Raw genomic sequence first — 19226 nt, 5'->3', positions numbered from 1 at the left:
GAGCCTGGTTTCAGGGGTTGAAAACATGTACGTTTATGCATAGGTGTAAAGAATTGACATGCCAGTAAATATACATGTGCAATTTTACCTTTGTGAATAGGGCCCCAAGAGTTTAGGAACCTATGTTAATAATTATAATCATTTGATTTGGAAGCTAACTTCCATGAATCATATGACTACAAGACACCATGAATGACATTACCCATCTGCATTATAAATATTTGTATTAAAAAAATTTGGCTCAACCTTAAATTTGGGTTTACTTCATGCTTTTTTCTTCCTGTTTATATCATTTTGAATAAAATCATTCGATTTTCTCAGCTGCACCACAATTTTCCATCCCCCCTAAGACCTTATTTTCTTTCTTCTCAGATTGTAACAGTTCCCACATTTGTAATGTAGTGGCTTTTATCTTTAATTTATGTGTACCCCCACAGCTCATCTTGCATGCACTCCATCCACCTTCGTACCCACCCTACTCCACAATTTGTACCCTGCATCATCTCACTTCTTCAATAACTCCGACTTTATTATTATAATGTTTATGACTTTGTATGCTTTTTTAGGTCTAACAGCGTAAACTGCCTGACAGACCTCATATTACCAGTTTTTCGAAGAATTACTGGGAGAAAAAGTGCTTTAGATGAACCCCCTTGAACTATTGGCTTTAACAGGTTTCTCGTGGTTTGCCATTGCTTATGAGCTGTCTATCAAGGCCATGGCATTTTGTGGATAGTTACACTGTCCCATTTAGTTTCCCATTCGGTTTTGTTCGTGGGACATCAAGTAGTGTTTTTGTTGTACTGCAGGTGCGACATGATGGGAAGCTTGTAGTTGAAGCCTAGTGTTTGACGTCTGGTTTATTTTAATTTACGGACAGTACAACATTTTAATTACTGATTTATGGTGTGTTTGATGAAGTTGTTTGGATACCTTAGCCTGCCATAAAGAAAAAAAGTTATTCCCTAATTGCCCTTGTGTGTTCATTTGTTTATTTTGTTGTTATGGTAATATGTTCGGGTTTAGTTTTTTTACACACAAAGTAAAGACATGCATGCACAAAGGTATTCATAAGGATGCTACAAAATACTGGCCCTTTGCCAATACCATCTAAAAAGCAATATTTTGCTATGTACGCCTTTTAAGATCATCATTACACCGCAAATGCAATTTTCGGACTCCTTTTCGTAAGAGTTTTCTTTGAGGGTACTGCTTAACTCTGCTAATGCTGTCTTTTGAGTGAGAGGACCACACTCCCAGCATCCATATTGTTATAGCGCAAGAGATTGCTCATTGTGGGACAATTGGGAGCAATACTTGTCCTAACAAAAAGTCAAACCAATTGGCTATGACAAGGATTGTTACTAACTGATTTCATTGTTCTCGCCCTGTCAATTTGCTTAAGGAACCATATGTTGTGAAAAAGTGATTTTTCCAACAAAATGGTTCACACTGTACATTAACTACCAGTACCTACAGATGGAAAGTGTGCATTGGAATGTGCACATGCACTCACTCACTCACTCACTCACTCACTCACTCACTCACTCACTCACTCACTCACTCACGCACTCTTTCAGTCACTTGCTCACACCGCCTTAACGGCAGTTATTGTATGCTCTCTCTGTACTCCACTGTATCTGCATAGTGCTTCCTTCTCAATGAGCCAGCTTCACTTCGCTATATTTGGGTTAGCCGGTCACACAGAAGCACCCAAATATATTTAAACGAAGGGGTGCACTAGTGGAATGTTTTCAGCATTTCACATCCTACCCTCGAAAAGCGGTGTGGTGTGGAGTGTGGCGGTGATGCTACGGTCCAACAAGAGAACGAACGACAACAGATCCATTTTAGACCGTGGCGGAAGCCAATAATGTGTGTGACACTCACCGGGACAGTTCTTCCAGTTTGGATTTGGCATAGTCCAGGCTGTTCCTCTCCACGTGCTCGTGAGGCGTGTGTGCGAGCAGCTCGTGCAACGTCAGGATGTACCTGGGAATCTGAGAAAAGAAAACGTGTCAAGTCTTCAGGAGGTTGGTGGATGCGGTCTCCCCGTGGTATTATGAGTTGGCTGCTCTAAAGGCATTTGCACTGTTTTTGTTTTGTTACGGGGGTTGCTATTTTACAGTTTTCCTCCTGTGTGTGTGATATGCATCTGTGGATACCGACGTGTAAATATTATTTGTGTCGTGTGTTAACTTTTTTGACTGTTTTTTAAGGACGTGTTGATGGTTATCAGCATTACTAGTAAAAATGACCTCCCCTTGAGTAGTTCAGAATCATTTTTGACTATTTTTACTGAACGCAAAAGCATTTTTACTAAACGCTGTATTTGTACGAAACATGATGTCAAACGCACAATACGATGAACCAGGTGTTCAACGCCCATTGGGTTGAAGCGGCTTTGACTCTTGTTTGTCCAAAACCTTTTCATGGTTGTTCTGAGTTAGCCTCATGCTCCTGTTAGACGCCATTCTCATGCATTCACACTTCTTTACAGGGTTACTTTCTTAAGCAACTACTGAACATTCTGCCAATAGAAGTCTTATTTCAACCTCCCTTTGCTTTGGACAAGAATCTACAGAAATATACTGACCATGCTATTTATATAAACCAATTATTCTTTATGCTCTGTTGCCAAATATTTTCATGACAGGTATTAGTGACTTCACACGCCTTTCACAGCCAATGGTAGCACAGCTTGATCATTTGGCGTACACCTGGCTCTTCAGCATCTAGGTACGTGCTGGCCAGTGTCCAGGTGTGGGAAGCAGTGTAAACAAAATAGAACAAATACACATTCTCTGCACCATTTTCTTTCGCGTATCTCCAGTGTTCAACCACCTTCTAACCCCAACCCTATAACCCTACTCTCTTTCTCAGTTGCACCTACTGGCCGCTTGATTCCACCCGCTGACCTGCTAGCAGCTCCTTTCTTCCACTCCCCCACTCCACTTTCCCCAGCCCTCTATTCTTTTCTCCAACCACCACTATCCCAACTCCCAGTCCCTGTTATCCCCACTTGCGTTTTATCATTTCTCAATGTTCCTTCACCAGCGCTCTGCCTCATTTCCCTCTATTCCCCCCTTTCATATCATCCTCTGCTCTCCACTCTCTTACTTCATTCTCCTCTACTCCTTTACTCTCTTACCTCACTCTCCACTGCTACCCAGTTTCCATAATCCCGACTGCCCTTTTTCTCACGCCTGTTAACCACTCCCCACTCCCTTCTCCCCATAGACTGTAGCCAATGCATTATTACTCTCCCCTCATCCACTTTCACTCTCCTTACCCTCAAATTCAACTTCACTCTCTTCCGTACTACTCTTCATCCTATAAACGCCCTTCTCTTCACTCTTTCTGCTCCATCACACCGGTCACCCACTCTTTTTCCACTCTTACATGTACCTCAGCCACCCCACTTCATTCTATTTGAGCATGCACTACTCCTCTCCCACATTCTACCTCCAACCTGTACGTTATCTACTACTACTGTCTTAGGCTGTACCTTTGAGTAAAGCCGGCTCGTGGGCACATTCCCTTGACCCTTCCATCATGTACGGAATCTACTGCTAATGTCTTAGGCTGCGTCTTTGAATAGAGGCGCATGTAACTTTGCTCTCTCCATCATGTATGGTCTATGGTGTCTACTGCGACTGTCTTAGACTGTGCATATCAGCACGTCCTCTTGCTCCCTCCATCATGTACAAAATCTACTGCTACTGTCTTAGACTGTGCCTTTGAGTAAAGGTGCATGTTCCCTTGCTCTCTTCATCATGATCATGTAAGGTTTTTTTATGGTGTCTACTGCTACTGTCTTATGCTGTGCCCATCGGTGTGTCACCTTGCTCCCTCCATCATGTATGGAATCTACTGCTAATGTCTTAGGCTGCGTCTTTGAGTAAAGGCGCATGTAACTTTGCTCTCTCCATCATGTATGGTCTATGGTGTCTACTGCTACTGTCTTAGACTGTGCCTATCAGCACGTCCTCTTGCTCCCTCCATCATGTACAAAATCTACTGCTACTGTATTAGACTGTGCCTTTGAGTAAAGGTGCATGTTTCCTTGCTCTCCCCATCATGATCATGTAAGGTTTATGGTGTCTACGGCTACTGTCTCAGGCTATGCCCATCGGCATGCCGCCTTGCTCTTTCCATCATGTATGGAATCTACTGCTACTGTCTTAGGCTTTAGCTATCGGCGTGTCCCCTTGCTCCCTCCATCATGTACGGAATCTACTGCTACTGTCTTAGGCTGTGCCCATCGGCATGTCGCCTTGCTCTTTCCATCATGTATGGAATCTACTACTACTGTCCTAGGATGTGCCTATGAGTAAAGGCAGTCCATCGAAACGTCCCCTTGCTCCCTCCATCATGTACGGAATCTACTGCTACTGTCTTAGGCTGTGGCTATTGGCGTGTCCCCTTGCTCCCTCCATCATGTATGGAATCTACTGCTACTGTCTTATGCTGTGCCCATCGGCGTGTCCCCTTGCCCCCTCCATCATGTACGGAATCTACGGCTACTGTCTTAGGCTGTGCCCATCGGCATGTCACCTTGCTCTTTCCATCATGTATGGAATCTACTACTACTGCCTTAGGATGTGGCTATGAGTAAAGGCAGTCCATCGAAACGTCCCCTTGCTCCCTCCATCATGTACGGAATCTACTGCTACTGTCTTAGGCTTTATCTATCGGCGTGTCCCCTTGCTCCCTCCATCATGTACGGAATCTACTGCTACTGTCTTAGGCTGTGCCCATCAGCATGTCGCCTTGCTCTTTCCATCATGTATGGAATCTACTACTACTGTCTTAGGATGTGCCTATGAGTAAAGGCAGTCCATCGAAACGTCCCCTTGCTCCCTCCATCATGTACGGAATCTACTGCTACTGTCTTAGGCTGTGGCTATTGGCGTGTCCCCTTGCTCTCTCCATCGTGTATGGTTTCTACTGCTGGAGTCTCAGGCTGTGCTCACAGAGACAGCAGTGCCTTACAATGACTGCAGCCCTTCGGCAAACCCCCTTGCTCCAAGTTAGAGACTCGGAACTCACCTGAAACATCGGGTAAGTGAGGAAGGTCTCCAGGGTGCGCTCCTCGCAGTCGGGCTTGGCTTCATACTGCTTCAGCAATTTGTCGAAGTCCCGGTTCTGCTTGCAGTGGGCCAGGATCTGCAGGCTGTACTGGTGGTTCCTCACAAACTCCTGGTAAATGTTCAGCATTGGCAGCAGGATGTCAAACAGGTCAGCTGCAAGAGACACCCGGAGAGCAGGTGGTTACAGAAGTAACTGCATGCAGAGGAAGACCAGGGCATGGACAGGCCCTTTAGCCTGACCTGGTTTTCAAAATACCCCTAGTATACCATGTCCACCATTTGTCCAGTGCCCGTGTACAACATACCAACAACTAACACAGTACCCCTGGTAATTCATGCCAACAAATAACCCAGTGCCCTGCTACTTCATGCAAACAACTAACACTGTGCCCCTGGAGCGTCATGAAAACAACTAACACTGTGCCCCTGGTACTTCATGCAAACAACTGATACATTGACCATTCTACTTCATGCCAACAACTAACATGGTGACCCTGGTACTCCATGCCCACTACTAATCCAGTGCCCCTAATACTTGACACCAACAACTAACCCAGTGCCATGGTACTTCATGCAAACAACTAACACTGTGCCACTGTACTTCATGCAAACAACCAACACTGTGCCCCTGGTACTTCTTGCAAACAACTAACACTGTGCCCCTGGTACTTTATGCAAACAACTAACACTGTGCCCCTGGAACTTCATGCAAACAACTAACACTGTGCCCCTGGAACTTCATGCAAACAACTAACATGTGCCCCTGGTACTTCATGCAAACAACTGATACATTGACCATGCTACTTGCCAACAACTAACATGGTGACCTTGGTACTCCATGCCCACTACTAAACCATTGCCCCTAATACTTGACACCAACAACTAACCCAGTACCACGGTACTTTATGCAAACAACCAACACTGTGCCCCAGTACTTCATGCCAACAAATAATTCTGTGCCCCTGGTACTTCATGCAAACAAATAACTGTGTGCCCCAGTACTTCATGCCAACAAATAACCCAGCGACCATGGTACTTCATGCAAACAACTAATACAGTGACCCTTGTACTTCATAACAACAAATAACCCAGCGACCCTGGTACTTCATGCAAACAAATAACTGTGTGCCCCAGTACTTCATGCCAAGAAATAACCCAGCGACCATGGTACTTCATGCAAACAACTAATACAGTGACCCTTGTACTTCATACCAACAAATAACCCAGCGACCATGGTACTTCATGCAAACAACTAATACAGTGACCCTTGTACTTCATACCAACAAATAACCCAGCGACCATGGTACTTCATGCAAACAACTAATACAGTGACCCTTGTACTTCATACCAACAAATAACCCAGCGACCCTGGTACTTCATGCAAACAACTAATACAGTGACCCTTGTACTTCATACCAACAAATAACCCAGCGACCCTGGAACTTCATGCAAACAAATAATACAGTGTCCCTTGTACTTCATACCAACAAAAAACCCAGCGACCCTGGTACTTCATGCAAACAAATAACTGTATGCCCCAGTACTTCATGCCAACAAATAACCCAGCGACCATGGTACTTCATGCAAACAACTAATACAGTGACCCTTGTACTTCATACCAACAAATAACCCAGCGACCCTGGTACTTCATGCAAACAAATAACTGTGTGCCCCAGTACTTCATGCCAACAAATAACCCAGCGACCATGGCACTTCATGCAAACAACTAATACAGTGACCCTTGTACTTCATACCAACAAATAACCCAGCGACCATGGTACTTCATGCAAACAACTAATACAGTGACCCTTGTACTTCATACCAACAAATAACCCAGCGACCCTGGTAATTCATGCAAACAACTAATACAGTGACCCTTGTACTTCATACCAACAAAAAAACCCAGCGACCCTGGTACTTCATGCAAACAAATAACTGTGTGCCCCAGTACTTCATGCCAACAAATAACCCAGCGACCATGGTATTTCATGCAAACAACTAATACAGTGACCCTTGTACTTCATACCAACAAATAACCCAGCGACCCTGGTACTTCATGCAAACAACTAATACAGTGACCCTTGTACTTCATACCAACAAATAACCCAGCGACCATGGTACTTCATGCAAACAACTAATACAGTGACCCTTGTACTTCATACCAACAAATAACCCAGCGACCCTGGTACTTCATGCAAACAAATAACTGTGTGCCCCAGTACTTCATGCCAACATATAACCCAGCGACCATGGTATTTCATGCAAACAACTAATACAGTGACCCTTGTACTTCATACCAACAAATAACCCAGCGACCCTGGTACTTCATGCAAACAAATAACTGTGTGCCCCAGTACTTCATGCCAACAAATAACCCAGCGACCATGGTACTTCATGCAAACAACTAATACAGTGACCCTTGTACTTCATACCAACAAATAACCCAGCGACCCTGGTACTTCATGCAAACAACTAATACAGTGACCCTTGTACTTCATACCAACAAATAACCCAGCAACCCTGGTACTTTATGCAAACAACTAATACAGTGACCCTTGTACTTCATACCAACAAATAACCCAGCGACCCTGGTACTTCATGCAAACAAATACTGTGTGCCCCAGTACTTCATGCCAACAAATAACCCAGCGACCATGGTATTTCATGCAAACAACTAATACAGTGACCCTTGTACTTCATACCAACAAATAACCCAGCGACCCTGGTACTTCATGCAAACAAATAACTGTGTGTCCCAGTACTTCATGCCAACAAATAACCCATCGCCCCTGGTACTTCATGCAAACAACTAATACAGTGACCCTTGTACTTCATACCAACAAATAACCCAGCGACCATGGTACTTCATGCAAACAACTAATACAGTGACCCTTGTACTTCATACCACCAAATAACCCAGCGACCATGGTACTTCATGCAAACAACTAATACAGTGACCCTTGTACTTCATACCAACAAATAACCCAGCGACCCTGGTACTTCATGCAAACAAATAACTGTGTGCCCCAGTACTTCATGCCAACAAATAACTCACCGACCATGGTACTTCATGCAAACAACTAATACAGTGACCCTTGTACTTCATACCAACAAATAACCCAGCGACCCTGGTACTTCATGCAAACAAATAACTGTGTGCCCCAGTACTTCATGCCAACAAATAACCCAGCGACCATGGTACTTCATGCAAACAACTAATACAGTGACCCTTGTACTTCATACCAACAAATAACCCAGCGACCATGGTACTTCATGCAAACAACTAATACAGTGCCCCTTGTACTTCATACCAACAAATAACTCACCGACCATGGTACTTCATGCAAACAACTAATACAGTGACCCTTGTACTTCATACCAACAAATAACCCAGCGACCCTAGTACTTCATGCAAACAAATAACTGTGTGCCCCAGTACTTCATGCCAACAAATAACCCAGTGACCATGGTACTTCATGCAAACAACTAATACAGTGACCCTTGTACTTCATACCAACAAATAACCCAGCGACCATGGTACTTCATTCAAACAACTAATACAGTGACCCATGTACTTCATACCAACAAATAACCCAGCGACCATGGTACTTCATGCAAACAACTAATACAGTGACCCTTGTACTTCATGCAAACAACTAACACGATGACCCTGGTACTCCATTCCGTCTACTAATGCAGTGCCTCAAATACTTGACACCAACAACTAACCCAGTGCCACGGCTACCCCATGCCCACAACCTAAGCAGTGCTCCTAGTACTTCATACCAACAACTAAGTGCTTCTTGAGCCCCTTAACCACAACTAACTCAGTGTCCCCGGTACCTCAACCCCACAACCCAGCTGACTGGAAATACCACCATGTATAGGAGGCTGGTGTTCAAAAGCAGCTTCTTTACCACCTGAAATCTGCAGTGTTTTTATTGTTCCAAGTGGATGTAATGTTGAAACAGCTGTGGGTCAGCATAGAGTAATTGTAATGTCACTGCTAGGAAAGTGAACACAGACAGTCTGTGAGAGAATGATGTGTGGACGTGAGTAACCGAGACCACTGAGGATTAATCCGGCATCCCAAACTCTTTTCAGTGAGCTGCACTGAGGGCCGGACTGGCCGTATTGGGTCTCGGGCGTTTCCCCTGGAGGCTGGAAGGGTGGGGGCCGGATTGCAGAGTTGGGGGCCGGTTTTGCAGTGGTGTTGCAATATCGCCCCCCAAGTGACAAAATCAGCAAGGCAGTGTTTCCAGACTTCTGGGGCCAGGAGGTGCTTCCCCAGGGGCTGGTCCGAGAAAATTGCCAGGGCTGCTTTGGGTTCCCAGTCTGGCCCTGGCTGCTCTGTGAGTACTTGTAAGTAGCTGTGTAAATCAGGCTTCTCCAACGAGGAGCTCGCCAACTACTGGTAGCTCTCCAGCTACCTAAAAGTCGCTCTCCTCTGTGCAGACCAGCTTATGCTTGGCAGAGTTAACATTTTTAAACCAAACTTGAAAGCGTGTATTTGGAGACGAAAATATTTGTATTTTCAGAACTCGTAAACAGATCTCTGTAGAAAAATGGCTGCATTTCTAAAATGTATTTAAAGCTGATCTTTGTGAGACAAATCATGCAGTGCTGTGGAGACATATTAGTAATATTACTACCTTGGTTCCTGCGCCTGTACATCTATATCTTACCCACCAAGAGGCATTTCACAATGACAAAGCCTTTTTTTCATGCCTGCTGACACAGTGCCCACTGAGCTAAGGTGATCACTGTTGGTAATCTTCCATATGGTGGCCACTAATGTAATCTTGACTGATGTGGTCACTGTTACAACACTCATATTATTAGTAGTTCGGGATGGTTTTACTTACACATAAGTAGCTCTTATTACAGAAAAGATTGGAGATCCCTGGTGTGAATTTGCACTGCATCTGTATGAGCTACACTTTGAGGAGCAGTTTATCCAGATAAAGTGTATTGTGAGCTGCACTATGGGCAGGTGTGTGAGATGCCCTGTATCCATGTGAGGTGTTCTGTGAGTATTGGTGTCAGCTGTGCTGTGGATTTCTGTGAGATACGCTGTGTACTATGAGTAGCAGTGTGAGTGGCACTGTACCAGTGTAACACGTCCTGGGGGAGTACTCATGTGAGTGGAACTCTCAATATCTATGCACCTTTGTTAGATGTGCTTTGAGAACCTGTCCACAGATTTCACCAATAAAAATAAAAGAAATATCTTGCAAGACCCTCCTATCATGGATGTCACACTTGATAGTATGTGACCTAAAAAGGAGGGGCTTAAACAAAAAGCTTCCTATTTCTTTTTCTATTTAATTCTGGGAAACGGATTTCTCCAGACAGATAAATGTTTTATTTATTATAATATGTCATTGAAACATTTCTTCCTTTACTAGGAATTGGGTGGTCTGCTTTGTTGTCCGCCTGTCAACATATTAATATTCGGTTAGTAGAAAGGGTCCTTCCCAGCAACAATGTTAGTATGTTATTGGCTACCTCCTCCATGAAGCAATCAGTGGGTGGCTTTTATCCCATAAAATGTATTCTTTTTCTCTGTAACTGATCCCTTGGTAAGAGGTTTTAGGGGGCATGAACATTGTGTGTATAATTGTGGGAGGGACTTTGTCACCTGACTTAAAGATGGCAGCAGTCTTGCGATATTTGTAAACTAGTGCATCCCGTTGTTCGGAAACTTGCCAAAGTGGGAAGTTCTCCCTTTATACTGGAGAGCTGTAAGCAGCATCTCTGTAGCTACGATGGAGAAACATACTGCAAAGAGAAAGCATGCTGCTAATGCCAGTTCTGATGAGGAAGCCACTCCAGCGGCGGCAGACCCTGACCTAATATGGACCTGCTACAAACCATCATAAGTAATGCGATTGAAGCATCCTTTGCAGCCGAAGAAAGACAGCCATCTTCAAAGGTGAATAGGATGTTGGTTTCCTAGGATGGTGATTCAGTTCATTGGAATGAAAGACAACAATGGGGTAGATATGCTTAGGGATCAGAGCTACAAGAACTGATAAAACATGTAAATGAAAATGTATCTTTCCAAGGGCCAAAATCTGATGATGAATTATTTGCCAATACAGATATAAATTGCCTTACTCGCTGCTAGTACATAAGGTCATTATTGGTTTCTTGTCCAGGAAATGGACTGATGTAGATAAAACGAGTTTTCCCAAATTCCTATCTAGAAGATACTCCTTGAACAGTTTAAAGAAGAATTCCCTGCGGTAGTAAAAGTGGGATCTCCCATGGCAGGTCTAGCTTCAAGTGGCTCAATAATATCAGAAGATGCAGGTTCAGCCGACGAAGCAGACAAAAAAGTGGCAAGTGCAATAAAGAGGGCATATTATCTTCTAACATACCATTGAGGTCAGAAAAAAAAAAAGGAGTTTATCACACATTTTAAATGAGAACTTATTAACTAATTTGTACGTTGCACATGAATTTTATGTGCTATGTGTTTATGTGTTTTAGCGGTTAAGCCGCTCTTTTTATGATTTAAACCATTCGGTCAGAAGTATATTATGCAACTTATATGGTCCCGTGACTCCTTCATGATTTCAATCATGCTGATGACAAACTTGAAAATGTGAAGATTGCTCCACTAGGCTTTTTCAGATGGAGCAGCATGTCACGTCTTAGCTGACATGTCATGGTCTAGCTGACATTTCTTTTGATTCTTTGTCCACTGAGTCTTCAGGTTCACTGATGACTGTGAGTCGTCATATCTAGATGTGCTCTTGGAGGGCGGATAATTCCCTGATACTTTGGAGAGTCACCTGCTGCTCAAAGGTCCCACATTTGTGTTCCACAATTGGAGGACTTGGTAAAAAAATCCATTGAGGATTACAAATTATTAACTCCAGTTGGCCTCCATCAGGAGATAGAGGTTTTGGAATCCACCATCTGTTCGGACAGGCCTCATCCTCAAGGGGTTCCTGTCATCCCTTTCATGGCAGGGAATGTGGCCAATGCGTCCCTTCCCCAAAAGATCCTAGCAGCAGGCTTCAGTGCCTCCTGTCCCTTTGGCAGCTCCCAAATCCTGACTATCCTGAGAAAGTGTAGGGAAGAATTTCAATTCCACAGTCTGAAAGAGGTCAGGATTGTTACTCCTTTATGTTCCTAGTTCAGCAGTCATCATTGGATTTTCGACCATTTTGGATTTGAAAACTGTGAACACTTACACCCCTTACCAGCTTTTCAGTCTGAAGAATATTATTCCTCAGACAAAACCAGGCATGTTTTTATCATATTTAGATCTCTTAGATACCTATTTGTGTATCCCAGTTAATCCTCGATTCCAAAAATGCCTTCGTTTTGTGTATGCTGGTGAATCATTACCAATGTTGTGTGCTTCCTATTGGTTCGGCCTCTGCCCGAAGGGTAGTCTACAACACTTTGGCCCCATTAATGGGTATCCTTCATGCTCAAGGATTGTTGGTATTTGCATACTTAGATGATTGTCTAATCTGTGCTGCTTCTCTATACAGTTGTCTCACAGAACATGGATTCCTCGTCAGTGAGAACAAATTGCATCTTCTGCCTGTCCCGAAGCTGTAATTCATAGGAGCTTTGTTCAGAACTGATGCGGTCAAAGTTTTCCTTCCAACAGCCCATCAGGAAAAGTTAATGGTTATGGAATCTTCTCGACAACCAAGAAGCTGAAGCAAGAGAATGGCTTTGGGTGCAGGGATAAATGGCAGAAGCTCTACATTTGGTTCCTTAGGCATGGCTGCTCTTTATCACCTGATACTTCATCTGTCATCCCACTGGGATCCAAAGATAAAAGAATTACAATACAGTGGTTTCAGTATCACAGAAAATGTCACAGAAATTACATTTGTGGCTGATCCTCTCTCACTTGAACAAAGGAATATCTTTGTGTCCTCCCCTTCCGGTAACAATAACCACAGATGTAAGCAGTGTGGACAGGGGAGCAACTACGGAGGATCAGTCAGTTCAAGGTCTGTGGTCAATGGTGGAGCACATCTCATATTTCATTTGGACAGAACTGGTAGCAGTCCACAAGCCTTTCTGGCATTTGCCCAAGATCTCAAAAACCGAACACTCCAAATAAGAACGGACAATCGATTGGGCTCTATATCCAGTGTACGTCTTGGGCTGGGAAAGAACAGATGCAGGCTCCTACATAATACGAGATGGTAAAGGGTGAGGTGGATGTGATGCGGGCGCACCACCTGCACTGTTCTGGAAGGCTTTCTGCAGGTCTTCACAAAGATGTCTTATGTTTGTCTCAGAACAGCTAGGCTTCAAAGTCCTTTTAACAACTCTGTGAAGCCTTTGTTTCTTGACCTCTACATTTTATTGAGTCAGATGGGTCTCTCTCTTTGTCATCTTTGAAAGGTGGGAGGCTGTCCTTAAGTTAGCATATGGGGTTGCAGTTGGAAACACAAGGAGGGGGTTGATGTTTGCACTGTTTACGTCAGGTCTTGGTTTTGCTAGTGTATTAAAATTGGAGATATGAGAATCCAGTCGCAGAATGGAGGAAGTATACCTGGCCAATGGAGCATAGCGTCCACCCTTCTGCATGGTTTGATAGAATGTAGTCTTAGCAGATGATGCTACTTGAACCTCAGACCTTTGATGTCATTGAGAGGGCTACAGTGGTCAAGACATACGAAATTTCATTTTCACCCTCAGTAGACACAGCGTATGAAGCATTAGCTCTAATAGAAGTGTGCCATGCAGTGCTGCATTTTGCATTGGCTTTTGTTCTCTTGTTCAGTTTGCAGTGAAGTTTCACCTACACTTTTATTGGTTTCCTCCTTTTTGAGGTCTTGCCTAGACAGTGCATGCACTGTCTCTCAAGACCTTTTGATTTTTAGCAGTGGACTTAATGGCCAACCATTCTTACAATTGGTTGGCTTCATTGTCACTATCATTTGCTTGCTTCTAAAGGGTCAGCTGCTATAGGCTTCCTTTCTCTTCTATGCTTGCCCCTTCCTTGGAGCATGGACACATTACTTTTGTCCTTCTACTGCTCATTTTTTGTAGGCACTACTTTTTTTTTTTGATTTAAAAACTTTTTATTAAAATATAAAACGTAGAATATACATCTGGCTTTCTGATATACAGTACAAAATGTGGTAAGCTTCGCCTTCGTGTTTCTCCGAGAAAGAGAGGGGAAAGAGAAAAAGAAAGAGAAAAAGGAAGAAAGAGAGAGGGGGGGAGGGGCTAGTTGTATGTCCTTGGCTGGGGTTTCGTCAGCTGTGCATCTAGGAGCTTCCACATCTCTTCTTTTGGGTTGTGTTCCTTTGAGAAATTCCCCGTTATGTTGTCTGCTCCTCTGAGAAAGGTGACCCAGTTCATCCATGTTTTAAAATTGACTTTGGCTGTGTTTTTCCAGTTAGTCAGGATTATTTTTAGGGCTGCTGTGATCAGTAAGTCTAGTAGGTCTCTATCTTCTTTGCTGTTTGGGTCTGCTGTCATGTGTTCTGTGGCCAGGCTTACAAAGCTGATTGTTAAGTCTTTGTCGAATACATCGTTCAGGAAGCTGTTCACTTTCATCCAGAACTTCCTGACTTTAGTGCAGCCGAAGATCAGGTGTTCTAGAGTTCCTTCCTCTTTCCGGCAGTTCCAGCAGTCGCCTGATTCTGTGATGCCTATTTTGTGGAGTCTTGACGGTGTCCAGTAGGCTCTGTGGAGTAGCCAGAATTGTGTCTGGGCTAGTTGTGGGGTTATCTTGTTTGTCGATGCCGAGCGCCACATTGTGCCTCGTTCGCTGTCGTTTAGCAGCCTTCACACGAGTTGTTCCCACGTGTTCGTTGTTTTCTTATTCAGTGACGATGCGGTTGGGTTGAGGAGCTTGTATATCTTTGCCATTTGGTGGCCTGCCGAGTTTAGAGTTGGCAAGTATTTGATGATGGTTGGCTCTTCCTTGCTTAGGTTCGCTTTCGTTATGGCTGTTTTGATCTTCAGGAAGGTGTAAAGTTCCCGGTTCGGGAGTCCGTGTATTTGTTGCAAGTTTTGGAATGTTAGTGGTGACTGTTTAGTTTCTAGCTGGCTTGGTAGGCTTATTCCTTTCTCTATCCATGTATCATTGTGCAATGTTGCTCCTTGGTAGGTTTTCTTTGTGTTGAACCAGATCGATTTCCATGTCGTCGCACTACTTTTTCATTGTGATGAAGCACTCTACAAGAGTGTGTCATTTTCAGCTGGCACTATCATGTCCTTCTCCCACCACTGTGTTGTTTCCCTATCCGTGTTGGCTTGCCGCCACACATCTTCTGTTTTTCGCATTGGCTAGTCTCCACTCTAGCTCCCTCCCATTGTCCGAGTTGCCATGCCACCACCCTCCATCCCACAGACGAGGTTGCTTTGCTCCCACTGTCCCTCCCATTGTCCATGTTACCTTGCTAACCCCCACCCTCCAGTTGTCAATTTTGCCCTGATAATACCCTCGCACCCGTTGTCCGTATTGGCTTGCCGTCACCTTTCCTCCTGTTGTACAGGTTGGCTTGCCCCTACATTCCTCCCTTTGTCCCTGTTGCCCTGCTAGTAACCCTCCCTCTAGTTGTCTGTGTTGCTGTGCTCCAACCCTTCCTCTCATTGTCCCTGTTGGCCCCTCCCCACCTCAACAACAAAAAAGGGAAATGCTGTGAACACCGCTGGCAATGTCATGGTGCTTTATTTCCCCCACCCTCCCACTGTGTTGCCTCCTCCGTTCCCTCCGTGTTGCCTCATGCCCTACCCTACCTCCTGTTAGCAATCAAAAATAAAAGGCAATATGATACAGCTAGCGCTGCCATGCTGCACAGCCGCCGCACTGCTGCTAAAAAAAACGAACAAAGACAATACCTTATCTGCTCCTATTGGCTTTGCAAATGCTTGTTTTATTTTCCCTGGTCTGAATGTCTACACATTGTGTGGCTTAATGATTTGGACAATGTTACGCTTGACACTGCTGGACCTCTGGATTTGCTTCCCCTTGTTACAGTTCAGTGAGCATTATTTGGATGAATACTGTGTGGGGATGGCAAAACCACTTAGATATGTTGTGCATGTTTAATCTAACCGCCATATCTCTTTCACTAGGTTTCCAACTATATTATGTGCTGCTGAAAATACCGGAATCTATTTCCTCTCCCTTTCACCCATAGCCTTTTTGCTTCTCCCTTTTGCTTTTAAGAATTGATGTTTTTTTTCCAAAAATCCCATTTACAAGAGAGTGACATGATAGTGGGGTTTACCTGTAGGAGGAGTAAGTGAGACTCTCCTGACAGTGGGGCCTACTCATCTGAACATTGGGTAGCACAACTCTCTTTTCTTTCAGCTCATACACCCAAAAAGGAGGCACTAATGAAACCGACATCAGCTTAGACTATGCAGTTTCCAGCTCGAGGCATCGTAGTGCATAGGAGGGAGATGTCTGGGAAAGTGCTATTGGTGTAAGCAAACAGGAGACTTGCCTAAATTATACGGACTAAAGAAGCCCTGGAACTATTGTGTGAATGATGCATGGTTTGGATATTTCTGCTAACCATTTAAAACAGGTCAAATGGGACCGACTGGTCGAGGAGGAAGGGGAACTCAGCTACAATGTTTGAGTAACTTTGCCGACACAGCCTTCTGTGAATTGCTATCATCTACCAGGAACTCGACAAATGGTGAGCCTCCCACCTAGATGTGCATTATGGACATAAATGACAATAAACCTTTAATTCTCATTTATCTTGTGTATGTACTGGGGCCCAAGAGATGTTCTTTGGCTTTGGTTGAATATACACTGTCATTTCCCACATCTATGGTTAAATGTCAGGAGTCTGATGTATTCCCTCAACCCTGTCGGTGTGAAGTTTTGAAAAAGTTACATCAAGTTGTTTAAAAATTAATGTAATTACTGTTGCAAAAGTCCTTAACTGAATGTGCCACCAAAATGTAGGGTGGGGTGGAAGTACTGAAATTGGAAATCCTGGTATCCTGACATGGGTGTGTGCAAAGGAGAAAGATGGTACTTAAAGCAAAGGGTAGGTCAAGATGCTACGGAGAGAAGCAGCCGTCTGAATTGAGAGGGAGAAAAAGGAAGCGTGAAGAGTTGGAAGTTGAAGACCTCCAAGGTAAAATTGACTGGGGATTCAAAGAAAAGGAGGAATCTAGACTGAAGCTGAGAAAGTTGGCAACTTCTGTTTAATGGGAGAATTCAAATGATGAAGGTGTAAGTTGTAAGTTGTGGTGACACCCAGAGTCACCAGTGGGAGAGTTCGAGGGGATTTTTCTTGTTAAATGTGTTTGCATCATATCAGCATTAGCATATAAACACAAAAATGTTACTAACTGTGTGTTATTTATGTTTAGGTTGACCACGGTTGTCGTAGGCCTGCTTTTAAAACTAGCTAATGTTGACTGCCATCTTGCTTCATGACCTGAACTTTTATTTCAAGGCAAGCTAAATTTCAATGGTGTTGAACATGATTTTATGTTTCTTACTTCTTGTGAGAAGAAATGTTTGCTTTTGTTGTAATCAAGGTGAAAATTGGCATTGAATCCAAGAAACAATCAAAGTACACGCTGGCCCAATGTATCTCATTTTATTGCAGCAAAATGTAAGTTTGAAGGTTGCTTAGAGAAGCTGTACTGCGGAGGATTCTGAGAAACTAATGAGCTCCAAACTGTATCTTTTCACTCTAACTTGATTGGTTTGTTTAATGGGAACTATGCGTAGGTGTAGCAAATGTTGGAACTGAGTGATTTAAGTTAGAGCAGAGTAGATTTATGTTCAGAAATGCTTTGTCCACTTTTGAGACAGCTTAGAGTAGAGTTGGGTACTCCCTTTATGGGAGAACTGATTTACTTAACCTTTCCTTTTGAGAAGACCTTATGATACTTTGTCCTTATACTTTTATGACTGCGATTTTAACTTCATAGTAGCTAATGCATTCATTTATTGATTATTGATTGACACTAACTGGATGATTTTGCCTTCTGTAAACCTTTAACCCTTAATAAACCACTATGGTTTGGAAACATAAACACTCTCTGACCTTCTTGTGTAGCCTAATGTGCTTCGCGTTATTTAAATGTCTCGATCTGTTGACCAGCTTCAGTTGCGAAATTTTAATTATCAGAGTGCTTTTTGGCCCCAAAATGTCCCAAAGAAAAGCGTTAACAGTACTTACAGATGCAGGCTGGCCAGAGCTTGGAATATCTCCTCCAGCCAGAGTATATTCTACAATTCGAGCCATGAGGGCGCCCTTACCCTCCGTCAAGTGGTTTAACCATAAGACTATGATTGGTGGCCTGAGGTGGAGCCACAGCGATTCACTGCACATGCATGTATATAGAGCACCCTCACTTTCAGGCACTCTAGTGGTATGTCTTTGTTTATGGGTGTGTGGCCATCTCTGGAACAGTTTGAGGCCTTTCACAGCACCAGGGGCTGAATACACACCTCTGGAAGATCTAAGCCTTAGGAAGCAAGTAGTTAATGTGTGATATGCTGTTCTGTATAGGATATGAACAGAGAGCATGTCTTAGAGGAGGGCTTAGGAGGCAACAAAAAGAAGATGCAAGACAGATAAACCGAGTGTTTCTAGGGGCCAAATTCAGATAAACAGGGAGGTGTGCATAGGAAAGGCAACAACCTAGGGAGTGGAGAGAACTGGTCCTTGGTACCACTGATGCAATGGTAGTTTCAGAGTGGGTCCAGTTCTTTTATGTTCATCAAATCTATTGGGAAAGTTTGCTTTCAGCACAACAATATAACTGTGCATCAAGGAGATGGGTCTGGGTTTTTATGAATGCACCTAGACCGAGAGTGCGCTTGCTCTGTGAGTGCAAGAGTGATGCTGCTCAGTGACTGTGTGAGAGTGGGCAGTCTTTTTGGAACTGCTGTTTGGTGACGGCTCTCTGACATGTATGTGTGCAAAGACTGCTTGCAAGGGTCTGCTCTAAAACTGTCTGTGAGTGGATGCTCTTTGTTTGCGAGTGGCTGCTCGCTCATTCTGATTCTGTGCGAGTAGAGAACATATTGGTTATTCATGGGTAGATGTTTAGTGACAAATAACAGCAACTCTGGTGTGAAGAACTGGGATGGAGTCAGTCTTCAGTGATGAGCTTCTGTGTGGTATGCTGATTTAAGGACCTCAGATAGGG

General features: G+C 43.7%; 1 protein-coding gene across 2 annotated transcripts in view; it reads right to left on the bottom strand.

Annotated features, from left to right (window-relative positions):
• Window positions 1-19226, bottom strand: part of RASGRF1 (Ras protein specific guanine nucleotide releasing factor 1) — a 686570-nt gene that overhangs the window by 328743 nt on the left and 338601 nt on the right. For both annotated transcript variants that reach the window (XM_078682942.1, XM_078682943.1), the window contains 2 exons: window positions 5053-5246; window positions 1891-2000 (listed from right to left, as the gene is read on the bottom strand). In XM_078682942.1, coding sequence (XP_078539068.1) covers window positions 1891-2000; window positions 5053-5246 — 304 coding nt within the window. The remainder of the gene's footprint in view (window positions 1-1890; window positions 2001-5052; window positions 5247-19226) is intronic.

Source organism: Lissotriton helveticus, chromosome 3_1 (genome assembly GCF_964261635.1).
Source record: "Lissotriton helveticus chromosome 3_1, aLisHel1.1, whole genome shotgun sequence".
Taxonomy (NCBI): domain Eukaryota; kingdom Metazoa; phylum Chordata; class Amphibia; order Caudata; family Salamandridae; genus Lissotriton; species Lissotriton helveticus.
Note: the sequence above shows the minus strand (reverse complement) of the source record. Positions and strands in the feature narration are given on the sequence as shown.